Source organism: Puntigrus tetrazona, chromosome 10 (assembly GCF_018831695.1).
Source record: "Puntigrus tetrazona isolate hp1 chromosome 10, ASM1883169v1, whole genome shotgun sequence".
In the NCBI taxonomy this organism is placed as follows: domain Eukaryota; kingdom Metazoa; phylum Chordata; class Actinopteri; order Cypriniformes; family Cyprinidae; genus Puntigrus; species Puntigrus tetrazona.
The window spans coordinates 6,744,861-6,761,920 of NC_056708.1; the positions used below are offsets into that span (position 1 = coordinate 6,744,861).

Consider the following 17,060-nt stretch of genomic DNA (forward strand, 5'->3'; position numbering starts at 1 on the left):
TGTATGCGTGTGTGTGTGTGATGGAGGTATGAGCCCCAGGGCATTTCTTTGCCTGTATGAGCAGCCCAACTGGGGTGGAAGCGGATTTGGCCGCAAGCCAGCAGTCTCTCAAAAGTGCCCTTTGCTCTACCTGCTCTAAGAGAGCTTTTCTGGGCAAGTCGCTGCAGTGCAGAGGTGGTGCATAGATTTTGGTTGCGCATAACCCCTCCTTGATCATCTGAACCTTTTTACATTTCCAGGGTTATCAAACGTCATCGAATTTTGGTAATTTTCTATAATGATGTATAGAAACTATTGTAAATATATTTCCTTCCTATTTGCGTCAAGAGCAAAAGAGAAATGAAACTTACAATAGCATTTCTACGACTTTACGTTGGTCAGAAAACTGAAACGTTTCTGTCCCACCTCCTGGTAACCAAATAATTTCTATAAAGGCGTTGTATATACCTATGCATGTATGGATGCATGTTTGAATATAAGTAAACATTAATACATTAAAAACAAAAAAGCAAATACGACAGAAAAAAAAACATGAAAAAGTGAGGCAATTAGTGCTTCATGGGGTTTTTTATTGCAAGTCTGAAGTATTCAGTTAATGCCTACTTCAGAAACCGAACAAAATTAAATGTAAAATAAATGTTATTTTAAGCTAAAATGTCTCAAAGAACATGCACATAAAGCTGCCTGAGGAAGATCGCAAGATCTCCTTTGTGCTTTTATTAACACTAATAAACTGTAATAAATCAAACATTTTACTGATTTGCACCTTAAGTTTGGGCTTTTAAAGGGTTACTCCACCCCAAAATTAACATTTTGTCATTAATCGCCCTCATGTCGTTCCAAACCCGTAAAAGCTTTGTACGACTTCAGAATGCAATGCAATATTTTGGATGAAAACTGTGAGGCTTGTAACTGTCTCATTAGTGCCAAGTAAATTACGCTGTTAAAGTCCAGAAAGACATTGTCAGAATACTCCATCTACCATCAGTTGTTCAACTGTAATGTTTTTGTACTTTTTGTACAGAAATAAAATAGAGGTACAATGATGTTACTGTGCCGCATTGTTGAAAAAAGTCATTCTTTTTGTTTTTATTTCTACACAAACAGTATTTTCATCAATGGGACAGTCACAAGCCTTCCGGTTTTCATCTAAAATATTTAAAATTGTGTTCCAAAGATGAACAAAGCTTTTATGGGTTTGGAACGACATGGGGGTAAGTGATTAATGGCAAAATTTTCATTTTGGAGAGGAGTAACCCTTTAAGAAGAAGCGAAAGAGCAATGCGAGAAATGGGTGCAATGTGGCACAAATCGTTTTGATCTCGAATCAAAACTTAAAATTAAAAGTCTAATGAGAATATAAAACTTTAATGTACGATGATAATAACTGTAAAAATGTGTCATCACAGTCACAGTTCAACAGCGCGAAAGGGGTCCATTGGCCCGTAATGTCTAATTTTCTCAGGAACCCCCTTACAGACTGTGAAGCGCCAGCCTGAGCTCAGATGTTTTGTTCTTTCCTCTTTGTTTTGAGCTAATCCTCTGTCCGGCTTCGCCTCATCACATCCCATCAGCCACTGTTCTGCAACGTCAGTCCGCAGCAACCACGCATACAAACACCGTGGAGTATTTTTATGCACTTTTTAGAATTATTCCCCATGTCTCTATAATGTGTAACAGTTCCCCCTCTACTCTTCTAACTTAAGTCTACAATGTCTACTTCCCCGACTTTGCGTGTTATTTATTGGGTTATGTTGCGCTATGTGTATTGTAATGTTCTCCATCTGTCAGACAATCAAAGGTGTTTACTGTACGAGCAATCCACATGGCAGTATAAAAGGTTTGCTTCTGATTAGCATACAGGCACACATGCTCACAGAAAGCATGCTCAAATCGAAAGCCCACAAAAAGAATACTGAATCTATTGAAACGAGCTGAAAAAAATCTATTGAAGCGCCAACATTTTAGCTTTACTGGTGTTTATGAATTAACTAATATCTCGTGGCCATTAAATAAATAATAACGGGATGATATATTATTGACTTTCACGCTGGATTAAATGACTTCAGGCTGGACCACATGAGCAGATCGAGATGAAACTTAGATCAGAGATGAATTATATGTGGCACGAAGATGAGAAATCTGCAGCAAAGGCATGCTATAGTTCAATATACAGCAACCAGCCAGACTTTTCAGTCCACATGATGTAACTTAAAGAAAAATTGGGCGTTATTTGCTGGAAAATGAGCAAGGAGCAGTCGAGAGGTTTGAAAGGGCTTATTTGTGCTTTATTGTAATGTGACATGATGAGGGTATAATCAGTTTCATTGAGCCACACACCGAAGGCTGATGTTGACGTTTAGCGAAAGAGATAATCATCTAATTTTTATCTATGATCAGCTCACATTGCCGAGACCCTATCAAGCCCTGAACCCACTGCTGTACTTTGAGTGATCCACTTTGTCCTAATGACAGATGTTATCTCCACCACTTGGGCCAGATCGCCTCACGGTCATTACAGACAATCCTGGGTAAACATTGGCGTAGCGTGTGAAGGGAGGGCTGAAAATGGGCACTTGGGAGATGAGGAAGAAAAAAAAATGCAAAACAGACTGCGGATTACATTTATTTTAGACCAGTAATTATTAAATAAATGACTTTGCGGTAATTTGCGGTACTTCTTACGGTGTGTTCACCAAAAATCAATGCAATCTCTCCTGAGTAAATGACATACAAAGTCAATGCAAAGATGGTACTGGCCTCAATTGCGTGTTCCGTGCAAGTTGAAATTGTTCAAATTAAGCTTGAAATTCGAATGACACATTGACGCACAAGCCAAATCAAAGAAAGGGTTACTTGCATGTCAGATTTAACACCTCCAACCAGGTGGAGAAGTCAGTAAAATTCACCAACTTATGTGCACCTCTGGATGGTGCTGTGAATCCAGAGATGTTGGTGTTGTTTCTGGCAGGTACAGAACAGCAATAATAGTTATTTCCATCATTGTTGATGACGGAATAAATGGCAGAAACAAATGTTGTGGTTTTTGATGATGTGCGGGAAGACGCTCCTCGTGGTGCAATGTTTTTATTTGTACGAATGATGCAAAAACATCCCACACAATCTAGAGTGAGTAACACGATGCAAATATTCGCTTCGCTTTTGGTGTGCGTACACCATTGGTCACAAAATACTTTTAAATGTGTGACAAAATGAACTAAGCAGCAGGTTCCGTATGCTTGAGCTGGAAGATGCAGTTAGAATTTTTTTTTAAATGCAATGAGCTTTTTGGATAAACTTTGAAAAACTGTTTAAATAAAGCAAACACTTCAAAACGTTACTGTAGTTATCATTCTTGGTGAGAACTGGCCTTTAGTGAAAGGACACTATAAAAAAAATGCTTTACATAATCTTAAACATAACCATATCTGGCTAGAACTATAATCTCATTTTTTTTTTATTCGTTCATTCATCTTGTTCACAGCCTTGTTCGCTTTCATTATATGTGCCTTAAAAAGAAATATGGGACAGTCGAAATTATTTTCTGAACCGGAACACTCTTTTAAACCGGGCTGTGACCCACTCTCTCGATCTCTTTGCACTCTGTTTGCATTCACTCAAACTCTGCAACACAGATACGTCGGAGCCTAGTTGGTTATTTTTTCCTTTCCACTGCACTGTAACTGTAAACGGTGCAGTACAGAACAATAAAGGCAGTAAAAAAAAAATGAACGATAGAACAATGAGCACAATAGCTGTGCTGGAACCCACTGGCATTAAGGCCAGAGAGCCACTGACAGATCACCTCTTGAGGGTAAACAGAACCAGGACACATTGTTTCACTCCCCTCCTCCACCTGAAACAACCACCAGGGAAAAAAAAAAATACTGTCCGAAAAATCCAGAGCATCACATGCGCCTCTCTCTTGTGGGGAAGGTTGAGCAGAGAGCAGAGAGCAGAGAGGCTGGCTCGGGCCTCTGCAATCAATTCTACTAACAGGCAGGGACTCTGACAAGGCCCAACGCCATCTGTCTGAACAGAGCCGTGCCCCGCGTCGTCACGCCACGCTGGCACCCGGGCAGCAGCCCAAGCTGGCACCCACAAGACAAACAAGCCCCCTCAGACTAACACTCTGTTCTTCAGTCTGTCCCTCTCACTTCCTCTCTTTCAACACACACATTGTCACATACAGAACAAACAAAGACGCGTCATCTTTGGTTCTAGTGAACAATCACAGGCAAACACGAATCACTCACAAAAATAATACAGACTGCCAAAGCGGGACGAGATCTGAACGCAACGTGTGATTGAAGAAGCTCGGGACACAAAGAAAATAGTTTCATTAACACCCAGAGCTTGAAACTAAAAGAGAAGCTCAAAGGAGGTGCTGCAAAAAATTGATTTTTTGAATTACACTTTATAGAAGAATGCTATTTCTTTATACTTCACTGTTGTAATTATTTGTGAAATTTACCTGTCATTTTTGTAAGTGATTTTTTTTTTCCAAGTAAATCCAGCGCATGAGTTTTCTCAGGTTTGTTCTCAACACCTGACTCTCAAAAAAGTTAAAAGTGCACTTGTTGACACCACATATGAATATATACCAGTTATAACATTTTTCTCCATCATGTATGCATTGCATATACAGAACAACGGTATTATAGTTTAGAATAGTTTAAAAGACATGCTACAAAAATGTTAAAAAGTTGTACATAAAACAAATATTGTAGTACATTTTACAAAAAAAAAAATACTACTGTGATACTGTTTCCCTGTAACTATTTGCCAAAATTTACTAGAAATTTCTGACTGAATTCAAAGTAAATTCCACACCAAAGTTTTCTCAGTGTGTTCTCAAGTGACTCTTTAAAATGTTAAATATACACTTGAAGAGTTTGGTTCCAAAACGCTATAAATCAGTTTAGATGAATTTGAGCAAAGTAAGTTGTGACCACTTATGACAACCTCTGAACTTGGTCAGTACGAATCTAATAAACCGTCCCTGGACTAAAAATACATTTTGCTCCCAAAATGAATTTAACGGGTCATTTTGTTAATGATATAAAGTAGTTAATTAAAATGTCATCATGAACAAGAACATGAACAACATCACATTATATCACAGAAAATCCAATTCCATTATCCCTTACATTCAACTTCCAAAAGTGCATTCATCTTTCACGTTACATTAATTTAGTTGACTAGTGCCATACGCTGTACATAACAAAAACATTAACGGCATTAATAAAAAATCCGCAATTATGAACATGATATTGCGTAACTTGCCAGCGATCTAAGGCTCTGTGTATTAAATGCTGCAGCATCTGAAAGCACGCGATTGAGATTTAAACGTAATCACAGAACCAACTTTTCTGAAAAGATCTGCATGTCATGCAATTTATGTTTGTCGATCACAGAGTACAATGTAGATGAAGAAAACCAGCATGTGGGTGTATTCAAAGTGCACCATTACTGGTACTGTTTACAATGCTTGGAACGGTGCACCGTGATTGGTTGGATCTATCACATTTTGCAGAGAAGGGCGATTGGAGTTTGTCGTGGTTTGGGAAAAAAGGATAAAATACGACAGAATAACACGGCACATGTAGCATTTTGGGTAAAAATTTCAAAATGTCAAAAATTTCAATAAATTTTTTGTTTTTGCTCAATTGGCAGCACACACACACATTTACTTTAGTTCCAGCATTGCTAGCTTGACAGCACAGTTGGTACTTATTCAAAATAAAATACACTCAACCAAACATCAGTGCCTCCTTCTGGACTGGGAGGGAAATGCTTGTATTCGTTGTAAGGCTGCACGCGCCGAACCAAAATGCCCGTATCGTGACAGTTCAGTATTAATACGTGCATTGTGCCAGGCCTAATATATACCATTTATGAAGTTCTTTTCCATCACCATCCACGTACGCGCTGTCAGATACTGAAAAGTACACCCAAGAACTGGCAAACGATTAGACGCGAATACAAATCACTCACAAACAAGACCACCACAAAAGCAGAATGAGATCTGAATGTGACGTGTGACTGAACGAGCTCGGGACAAAATGAAAAGTGATTTCATTAAAACCCAGAGCTTGAAACTAAGAGAGAAGCTGTCAGCAGAGTTCAAAAGACATGCTACATTATTAGGACTTCATACGGCACCCGAAACATCACAGGAACGGAGAAGAAAGAAAGAAAGGGAAAAAAATCACACGGCATTGCTAAAGTTCCTCATCATTATGCAAATGCCATTTTATTCCATTTTATCTCTGTCTCTTTTTCCACTCTGGCCATATGTGCTGTGGCTCATGTTGGGGCTTCAAAAGGAGGCTCAGCCAGGCCACATGCAAATACCCCCATCTGGGGATCAAACAGCCCAAGCTGATCACCACACGCAGGACACGCTGCGGGCGCCGAGATGTGGTCAAACGTCAGCGCTGACCTGTGTAAAACTCCCAGCGAGCTCTCAGAGAGGAAACCTGTGCACTTGCCTGTCCCTGTGGGACGAGTGAGTGCCTGTCTTAAAGAGTACAAAAGCAATCTAACACGAGTAGGGCCCAATATCGGTGCCTTAGAGACCAAGCGTTTCGACAATCGTGTCTAATGAGCCTTTAAAAGCGTTTCTGAGAGTCAAATTATTCCAGACACACGCAAGACTGCATTGTCGTTAGAAAACTGCGATGTTCGATACAAAAAAACATGCTTGATAGTTCCTTCATAAATCAAAATTAGCAGCCCTAATCAGAGTCAAACAACCACTTATCAGGAAGGAATGATTCATCAGCATCAATCCCTCCTCTTTTTCCTTCTCTCTCGAGTGAAGGAAGCCGCAATAAAGAGAAAATCAGCATTTGCGAGCATGTCATTGTTCGCTGGCTGTCACTCAGATTGCCTACATAAATGAGTTCTGTACACCTGGCTCGTCCAATCAAACGAGTCCAATTAAGAGAGAAGATTAAAACTCGGAACCTGTTATGGCAGACGTTCTCACCGCTAGCGCTGCCTGTCTTGAAAAATCATAATCAAAACTGGGTGCGCCTGTAACGCATTAGTACAGAAATCTCTATTTTGGGTGGCCTCTGTCTTGCCGTAATTTTAATACAAAACAGCATCTTGAGTGAAGCACAAGCTGTTGTATTACACAGAAATTGTGCTGTCGCCACTGTTGCGATGTTTCTATATACAGGCAGGTTCATTTGTAATGCGTTTACTGTAACTCAAGCAGATGGGGCCACATATGAACACACTAACCACTCAAAACAATTACTGATGAGATCTGCAAGAGAAATAAGTGGCCCGTCGTATACTGTACACTTTTGATTTCATGTTCATTTTTCATCATAATGCTAATATGATACTAATAAGCATTAGCCAGCACTTAAACTAATGACGCTCATCAATTCTAATAATGTCCACGATGATGACAGATTTATTGAAAGATTGCGTTCAATACAGCTAAAAAGATTGACAATCATTCAGTCCATGGGAAACGACGACTTTTTCCTGTTTATTAACTAAAATGATTTCTAATTAACATCAATCTAATTATTATACAGTAACTGTATCATTTATCTGCCTACATATGGTGATATAGCGATGCAAATTACTCATCACTGCATAAATATGTATGGCTGCTTGGGCAAATGTTCATTTAACAAAATCAACGATTTTCTACAAAGTTAGTTTATGGGAAGTCTTTAGCCAAGCTTTGAACCAAAACACTGGGGGGAAAAAAGAAAGGGAAAAAATGGAAGCGTTTTTTAGCATCCAATTCACTGACTAGAGGAATTATGCAAATATAAAATGGCTGAACAAATTCTACACTGCATTTCCCTATTTTGCGGTTCGATTGCTTGGTTGTGGAGGATTCAGTAGGCTACTGTGATCTGGCACGTTTTACTGGAAACCACGCAGCCTTATGTCGTCGAAAGAAAAATATAACAAAGTAAATAAATACAATGATTTTTTTTTGAAGATGTGTTTTGCTTTCTACTTTAAAATGTCACACTTCACCGTTAGCTGCCGTTTCTTTGTGAAACTTAATAAAAAAACAAAAACAAATCCAGAGTGATGTTAATTGCAACAGGCATGTAGTTTTATAAATAAGGCGTACTATATGGTAACAAACTATTTTACAGTGTCACAGAGCTAATTCGTTGAGTGTTTTATGATAATGGAGATGAAATGTAAATGCACAATTTATATTAATCGAAAGACCATGAAAATCTGACTAAATCTCCTGCGACAACTGTTTTGCATGTGCATGGAGTAAATACATGCATATTTAGGCTTTTTATAAATGCTGGGTGGTCGGGTTTGTATGCATTTGGCCAATCAGCGCACACCTATGTCAAAGGTAGTTCTTATACAACTGTCCTAATCTGAAAGAGGAGCTCATTTGTTTCCCCCAAACAGAGTTCCTAGAATTAAAACAAATTAGTTCCTGCAGTGAAAATACACCAAGAAGCGAATACTTCTGCTAGTAGTTTTAGGAATTATGAAAATGTCAGTTTGACGCGAACACCGCTATGTACTTATATACCGCTATATACTAGTTATAACATTAAATTAACTAATCCTAAACTAAACAATGATCCTCTATACACACGTAACTAAATCACTCAGAAATTGCTTAGTTAAATTACAATGATTACAAAGAAATATCAAGCACTGAATTAAACATTATACATTTTTAAAGTAGAGCTTCACTTACTTGTAAAACATACTTCAATAAACTTTAATTTACAACTTTGAAAAATCATTTTACAGTTCAGTACAGTAAGTACATGTTCTTGTTCTTAAATGTATAATTACGCTGTAACAACGGTACCTTAAGATGATGTGCAATCTAATCTATAATGAGCCTCATTTACACCGAAAGGAGGTGTGTTTGCATTGAAAACAGTCAATTACTTCATTTAAATACAACACAGAGCTATTTAAATGCATTCAGCATATTGTTAAGCTGGATTGCAAGTGGTTAATGCAGGTTTTTGCTCTTTTAACACTGTGCACAAAGGTGCTTCTTGCATTCGCCCCACAGTACTTAAACATACACAGGAAGATCAGGGAAACAGTACAGAACAAAAACCAAGAGCAAACCAAAAACCAGAGCTAATGTTAAGGCCAAAATGAGAACTGTAGAAATCAATAGCAACAGATCATGTTACATGAAAATCAAATTGTGTATCACAGATCTCAGGAAGCCCGTCTGAGCCTTTTCTCTAAGGAGAAAAGCCTTGAGCATGAGAGCAAGAGAGAAAGACAGATTGGAAGGGAAGAGAGACAAAAACGAGACAAGGGGAAGACAGAGCAATAGAGAGAGACAGAGAGACAGAAAGGGATACAAAGACTCAGAGAGACAGGTAGACAGACGAAAAAGGGAGGGAAGAGAGGGGGTGAGTAAGAGAGCACAAAACAGAAAACATTTTCCTTCCACTAAATCACAGAATCCCAGAATTTAAGACCACCGCCCCTTCTCTCCCCCACCATATACCACCAAATTACATCATACACTTCAATCTGATCCAGGATCAAAGGGGAATCGCACGGGTGCCATGGAAACACACTTCAAAGACTTCCTTTTCCAGCATCCAGTGTAAACCTCTGCAACTGACTGGTGTTCGCGCAGAGGAGACGTCAGGGTTTTGTTGACTTCTTAAGAATAAGAATATGTCTGACAACTGCCTGAGCTCAAATTTGATATTTACTGATGGAGCGATACAACACTGCTGCGAACAGCAAAATGAGAGATGTCAAAGTGTGCATTTTTTTACAAAATAAGCCTTAATTAGAATGGGCATCACTGTTAGATTTCACAGATATGCTGTCTGTGATGGCACTAAACGGCACAGACATCTCTCATAAATATTAATTAGGTTATGCAAAAACAATCTTGCACATGTTTAATATGATCTACTAAGCATTTCTATGATTCTGCAGGTCAGCAATTGAACAATAATTGCGTCTTGATGGTCTTTATTGAAATATTATCATTGTTAATATAACATTTTTACTTTAATGCAAGGTTCTAATCCTGGTTTCTATAATTAATAAACCCACTGCACATTGGTGGATGCATATTTGGACTGGTGTGACATTTGTTTGCAATTTGTTTTTTGAATTCACTAGAACGGATAGCAAGTTGCTGAAAAGCAATAGATTAGAGTTCAAGTCTGAGAGGTGCGAGCTGGAGAGAAAATTTCACTGTTGCCTTCCACAGCTGATAACAACTGCAACAAACATACAGAGGTAAAAATAACAAATTCCAGCATCGTCTAGCCGGTCCATTACAACACACACTAACCGAGCAAACCCCACGCTAAAGAAACTTTCAAAAAGTTGTGGAGACAAAAACTGGGCATTGCTAGAAAAGTGAAAACATACAGTTTATAGTTAAAAATTTGAAATACCTCTAACAGTAACACTTTTTTATTTTTTCCGATTTTTTATTTTTTCTATTTTACGGTTACACCTATTGGTTGCTTATAAGCATGCATATTACTAGTATATTAGCCATTTATTAGCGCTAATTAAACACATATTAATGCCCTTTAATTTTTTAAAGGTAGTAGCAACAGTTTTCATTTAAAGTTCAAGTTCTAAAATAAATTAGTTAAAATTTAATAAAAATGTCCATGATACTGAAATAACATAATTACTAACAGTAATAATTAATAACAACATTTTAAACATAATGTTATTACACCGAACAAAATGATAAATGCAACACTTTTGTTTTTGCCCCCATTTTTCATGAGCTTTCAAGACTTTTTCCATGTGCACAAAAGGCCTATTTCTCTCAAATATTGTTCACTAATCTGTCTTAATCTGTGTTAGTGAGCGCTTCTCCTTTGCAGAGATAATCCATCCACCTCACAAGTGTGGCACGTTAAGATGCTGATTAGACAACATGATTGTTGTGATTAGTGCTTGCCCATTTTAGAATGGCCTTTTATTGTGGCCAGCCCGAGGCACACCTATGCAATAATCATGTTGCCTAATCAGCATCATGATATGCCACACCTGTGAGGTGGGTGGATTATCTCGTCAATGAAAAAAAGAGCTCACTAACACAGGCTTAGACAGATTTGTGAACAATATTTCAGAGAGATAGGCCTTTTGCGTACATAGAAATTTCAGCTCTTGAAAAATGGGGGCGAATGCAAAAGTATTGCTTTTGTAATTTTGTTCAGTGTATATTACTTCTTCATGCACTCCTTCATACATACTAGCCGCTCCACTCTTGGAAGCAAACCGGGACCTATTTGTCGACTAATGCCAAACTGTGTGATCGACAGCTTGTGGCTGTTGCGGTGAACGCAATGCACTGTATATGCATAATATAAATCACTAGACTCTGCTCTGTGCTGCGCAACTCTGTCAAGATGACACCAATCAATCACGAGTCGATTGACAAACGAGCGGAGTAGTGACAGGCTGAAACATTAGCGGAGCTCTAGTACGTCAGTTTGCGGTCTTATGGATGGATTAGAGGTATCATGTATATTGCGCTCTGTATTGATAGCAGCTAACAATGGTCGTTGTGTCAAATATCCCGTGAAGGGCATGTGAAATATTACATCTGCCATTTGCTCAGCCTGAGAGATGGACGATATTCGACACGTTGTCCCGGGCTGCAGAAATGATTGGTTTAGAGTTGCAGTCGGTCACCGAATCAGTCACAGGCTGCAGGTGTTCACTGTATATCTAAAATAGGCAAGAGAACAATGTGTCGTGTTCCAGCACTGTCAATGAGAGCTGGGAATCAAGAGGGCCGGTAACAAAGGTCAGAGCAAATCATAAAACACAATCGTTTCGCGCACGAAGGGGCCAACGTCGGCAACAGAAAAAAAGGAGACTTTTCATAACCAAAGGCCAAACTGATTCGGGATCCACGGTGTCATTTCTGCTGTGGGCCACAGACGCACAGGAATGTGTGTGTGTGAAGTTCACATATTGCTTTTCATCCAGCTTAAACGGAGCGTCGCCCCCCCCACACCCGTCAATCATCGCAACTGCAGCGAACAAAACCCTCCACCGGCCCCTGCTTGTCACCCTGTCACTCAAATCTCACAGCAAAAATAAATAGGGGGCAGGAAGCAGCACCATACGATAGATGGCTCGAGGGGGTTGGGGAGCCTTTTTAAAATCATTTTCTCCTCCATTTCTCAATGAGGGATTTCTTTATAATCTCCCTGAGGTGAGAATCATATTTTAATTAGGTCTACCTCTGGTTAACAGTTCCCCTCCCCGCCTGATCAGTGTACGTGCCCACCCGGCGGTGCTGGCAGGGCTGTCAGACTCACTCACTTTCAGATCAAACTGGATCAAATCAAAGATGCCAACAATCCACAGTCTTCTCACTCTCACGACACCCCCCAAAAAAAAGCCAGATTGTGCCACGCTATTTTTTTAAAGGAGTAGTTCACCAAAACATTGTCATTTTTATACACCCTTGTGTCATTGTTTTTTTTCCATAGAGAGTACCGAAAGGATATTTGTAGACATCAGCAGGACAAAAAAAACAGAGAAAGAACACTACAAAAGTTAAAAGCGCCCAAATTTAAGGCGTTTTTCTGTGATCAAGGGAGGAAACTTTTTTTTTTGATGAGTGCTTACAGCACAGAACTTTATTTACACGCAAATAGATCTTGTCGTTACAAGTGTGCAGTCTTTTCAGTGTCTCCGAGCAGCTTGGTTAGCAGTAAATGCTTCTCCACAGGACTCCATCTTTGAAAGTGCTGTGAGTTTGGGTCGCTTCTTAAAATGCAAGAAGTGCTAACCATCTTCCCAAGTTTGTAATGCGAATTGTTTATGAAAATTTTATGTTAACATAAAAGAAGTTTTATGGTCTGCATTTGGCATTCTGCAGAAAATATAGAAAATATAGATTTTAAAGCAAATTATTATTATTATTTTTCAGTAAGTAGTACTGTCATGGTAATATTTTACAGTAAAATTACTTTTTGTTATTTAAATTTAGTAACAATAATAAATAAATGTCACTATTACTAATATTTTTATTAATGAGTACTATTTTGTTTTGCAATTTTAAAGTAGATCAAAGTTTTATTGTGATTATTAATTAATTATATATGTTAATATATTATATATATTTTAATATAATAAAAAGTACAACAAATAGTGCTATATACAGTAAAATATAAAGAATAATACATATATTTTTATGTTATTATTGTATAGTTATATTATATGGGTTCTTTAAAATACAACAGTGTGAATATTGTTTGTCAGGAAAAAAAACTGTTCATCATACAGAAGCTTGAGAGTCCTATAAGAATGTGCAGATATTTTAAGTTTTATTGTAGTCCACAACGAAAATAAGAATCAAAATAATATTATTATTACGTCCCTCTATTCATGGCTTCCTGAAAATATTGGCCAAAGACCATCCTGCAAAATCATGCATTGCACATCAGACTAAGGTGAGACACCCAAGGCAATGTACAAACAGAAGGTTATGTGTTCATTTACTGTAGGATTTTGTCTGTCGAGCACAGAGCCAGTCACATGCAGTGCTGACATTTCACTTCCTAAACGGTTCCCCTGGAATCCGATGCATGTGTGTGGGGCTGGCAGACACACCCCACATGCGGCGCAGGTTCCTAGCGTGAAATCAACAGGACGTTGTGTTTCACAGAGCACGTTAAAACACTGATGTGAGACGACTAAGGTATATTTCACAGCTAAAATGTTAACACGAGTTCACTGAGACATCTATAGGGAAATCAGCATGGTAATTAATCACAACAGCACTAACAGAGCAAAAATCTGAAAAAGATGCGTGTGAAAAAGTGATATTATGTAACGGTTGCTGTGGTAATAGAGCTTAAATTGAACAGAGACACATTTGGAAGGGCAACGTTTAAAGTGGCAGCTGCTGGGAGGATGTTTCTGGTTATGAGAGCCACAATATAAATGAATTACAGGAAGAATGTCTAGTACGTCTCCGGCAGAATTTAGTAATGGCTAAACGAAATTGACGTTAGACTATCCCGCTTAGTCCTTGCATTTTCTTTTTTGGATTCGTTTTCTGTCTCATTGTTTTATGACCTCAGCAGCTGCTGTGAGAGCAGTTTGGCTTGAGCAAAGAAGCTGTTTACGATCAGCACACTGTTGTCTGGGCAGACGTCAAACTGTAGATTTATTCAGAGACCAAAAGCTCCATTAGTCGGAGTTTTTAATTAGCACACTTGTGTGAGAGGGTCATTAAGAATGATTTGCTGTTGTGATTGAGGGCTTGCTGATGGGCAAGACACAGACCCTGCTGAGTCTGCTTCTGACCCCAAACTCATAGATCTAGCTTGGGCCAAAACAAAGCAGTGTTGATGAAATTTGGACAACTTTTCACTGGATCCAGTGTTACCCTGCCAAATGAGATGTAACAGAAGTCCAAAATTGCCTACCGGTTTCTGGGTGTTCCATCTCTCCGATGCTGCCATCAGGGGTGGTCCGTTCGTAGTGGTCCTCGGGCAGGGCGAGGGGGCCGATACGCGGTCCCGAAGAGCTCTTGCTGCTGGGGGTCTCTGACTCCTCCAGACCGCTGTCGTAGTAACTCTGCTGAGAGGAGTCCTGTTGATCTTGCACGGGATTGGCTGTGGAGAACGTCACTCTGCGATGCGGGAGCTGCGATCGAGAGGAAAGAGGGGCCTTCAGTCACACAACAATCTAATTATAACTTTAGGCCCCAAAACTAGGCTAATTGACCACTAAATTTGTAATATCACACTTCAACAGACGGGTATTTTCAATATGTAATTTCCAGAGGGGCGGCTAATGAGGAAACGTTTTGTTCAAATTGAGGGGAAATGGTAAAGAGGGAATCACTTATTAGAGTATCTCTCGGCAAAGGGGGAGAAAGCAATATAACTCTCCTTTGATATCACTACTTAGGTGACCACATTGTTTTTCACAAGGCCAATGAGGGCAAACACTCATGCTGAAATACAGAGGCGCAGAGCTCATAAAACAGTGGAAATCACAGAATCCTGCAAAAAAGCCTCCATTCCCAATTCTGTGTGAGCTCACAGCTCGCTGACTGCAGGGAGGGATCGATAGTGCCAGGCTGCGCACACGTACAAACACACACAGACTGGCAAACAGAACCATTTTAGAGCAGGAATTAGGGCCATTAAGAGAGCAATTTCAGTTCATATAAAAAGCCCATTAACATGGCCATTTAAAACATATAGAAAGGCCATTAAAGCAACGTACTTCACCATCCCAAAGTCGTAAGGCTTTCTTTTCCCCTCTAATTCAGCATGTTTATTTATAAGCTCATTCATCAATTATGTTCTTGACTTCTCCTGAAATTCAATGTCCAAGTTGTTCAGAAATGCAGTGTGCATGCACAAATATTGCTAATCTGTACATTTGCGTAGCTAGTCATGCAACATATTGCTCATTTGCATACATGCTAGAGTTTTGGAAGAAGAAAATGACAGCATACTCTCCAAACGGTGTCAAAGACGTGCACTCCAATTACAGACAGCTTTGTTAATTATAATGAGGTGTACAGTGTGACTGCAGATTGTTAATGGCTGCCCCGCAACTTGCAGTGCTATAGAATTAAACTGAGGTGTGATCGCATCAACGCATGCATAAATGCTTGATGGAAATCAATACGCATACTGTTTTATACTATTAAATAACCATGTATTAATGTCGTTATATGTACTATATATACTGGATATATACATTTAGAGGTTCGATTTCCAGCAGCATTAACTATATTGTGATATATACTGTTACCATGATATTAAATTACTTTTACAGTGATATGAGATCTTGGTCATTCTACTTACCCTAAATCTATTTACTTGCACACATGCCCTCATTGCTAATACGCTGTACACACACTTCCACTGAACATTTGTACTTTGTGCTCACTCTTTACTCTGTCACATTCATGAGTTGTAGGCCTGTTCTTCGTGTGCTCCCTTGTGCCCTGGTATTTACGGTTAGTGAGGCACTGAAGTGCGTAGACGAACATTCTCACTGCACAGTAATTACATCGACTTCCTTAGCAAACTCAGACATGGACTCGCAGCATGAGTCCCTCTGTTGTCAGAGCTTTCGTACAATGAGTGTGTATGTGTGTGGAACAGAGAAAGAGATACAGGGAAGAACCATGGGGTGTTTTGTCTTGGGGCTGTAACTTTTAAATATATTTCCTTTTTTAATTTTCTTATTAATTTGTAGTCTTTGATGTGCAAAGGACCGCATGCACACCATTCTTCGGGTGGTGCGCGCTTTAGTCATTGTTTTATCTATTGTAAAATGTGCTTATCATGCATTGTAGAAAATGCAAATGGCACTGCTTGATCACTGTAAAGGGATGTAGTGATTACAAGGCCACATGTAGTATGCAAATTGTAGCGTTTGATCTACAGTAAGGGACTTTGAAAAGAAAAATCCTCAAGTGCGGTTTTATTAGGGAAAGCGCGTTATTACTGTTATGATATTTTAATTGCTAATATTGTTGCTATACCAGGTACCATCCTGGAATAATGCCATTCTCAGTGACTACAATTGTACTTCAGACACGTTGCTATTTAAACCTTAGAGAGGCATTTAGTTATTTAAATATGGATTCTTGCTTAAACTGCTCCTACAGGCATTGCTCGAGAGTCAGCACTTTTATCCCCCCTTAGTGCTGGAAGCTGCAGCTCTGCAGTTCTGCAGATGGGATAGAGTCTCAGCAAATGGTCCAGTCTCTCTCTCTCCCTCCAGGGGGAGCACTGCAGAGCTATAACGGGGGATGGGGAGTTGTGTAGGGGGGGTAGCAGTGAGGCAGGACCAAGATAAAGGAACAGAGCTTTGGCTCTGGATGTAAGAGGACCAGTCTCTACTGGCTGGCTTGAGCTCTGCACTGATGCCTGGAATAAAGCAATCCCTGATTAGAATCGACCTGCATGGATTTTCATGACTGTGAATTGGGTAACTGGAGTTGGGCACTTTGGAGGCAGAGGGTCTCGTAATAGAGTCTTGCATTGGAAGAAGAGTTGGAGAAAGAATCTTAAGATTGTAGAGTG

General features: G+C 39.2%; 1 protein-coding gene across 1 annotated transcript in view; it reads right to left on the reverse strand.

The window, feature by feature from the left end:
* Positions 1-17,060, reverse strand: part of pcdh1a (protocadherin 1a) — a 71,492-nt gene that overhangs the window by 9,941 nt on the left and 44,491 nt on the right. The window contains exon 4 of the mRNA XM_043250708.1: positions 14,433-14,652. Within this exon, the coding sequence (XP_043106643.1) occupies positions 14,433-14,652 (220 nt within the window). The remainder of the gene's footprint in view (positions 1-14,432; positions 14,653-17,060) is intronic.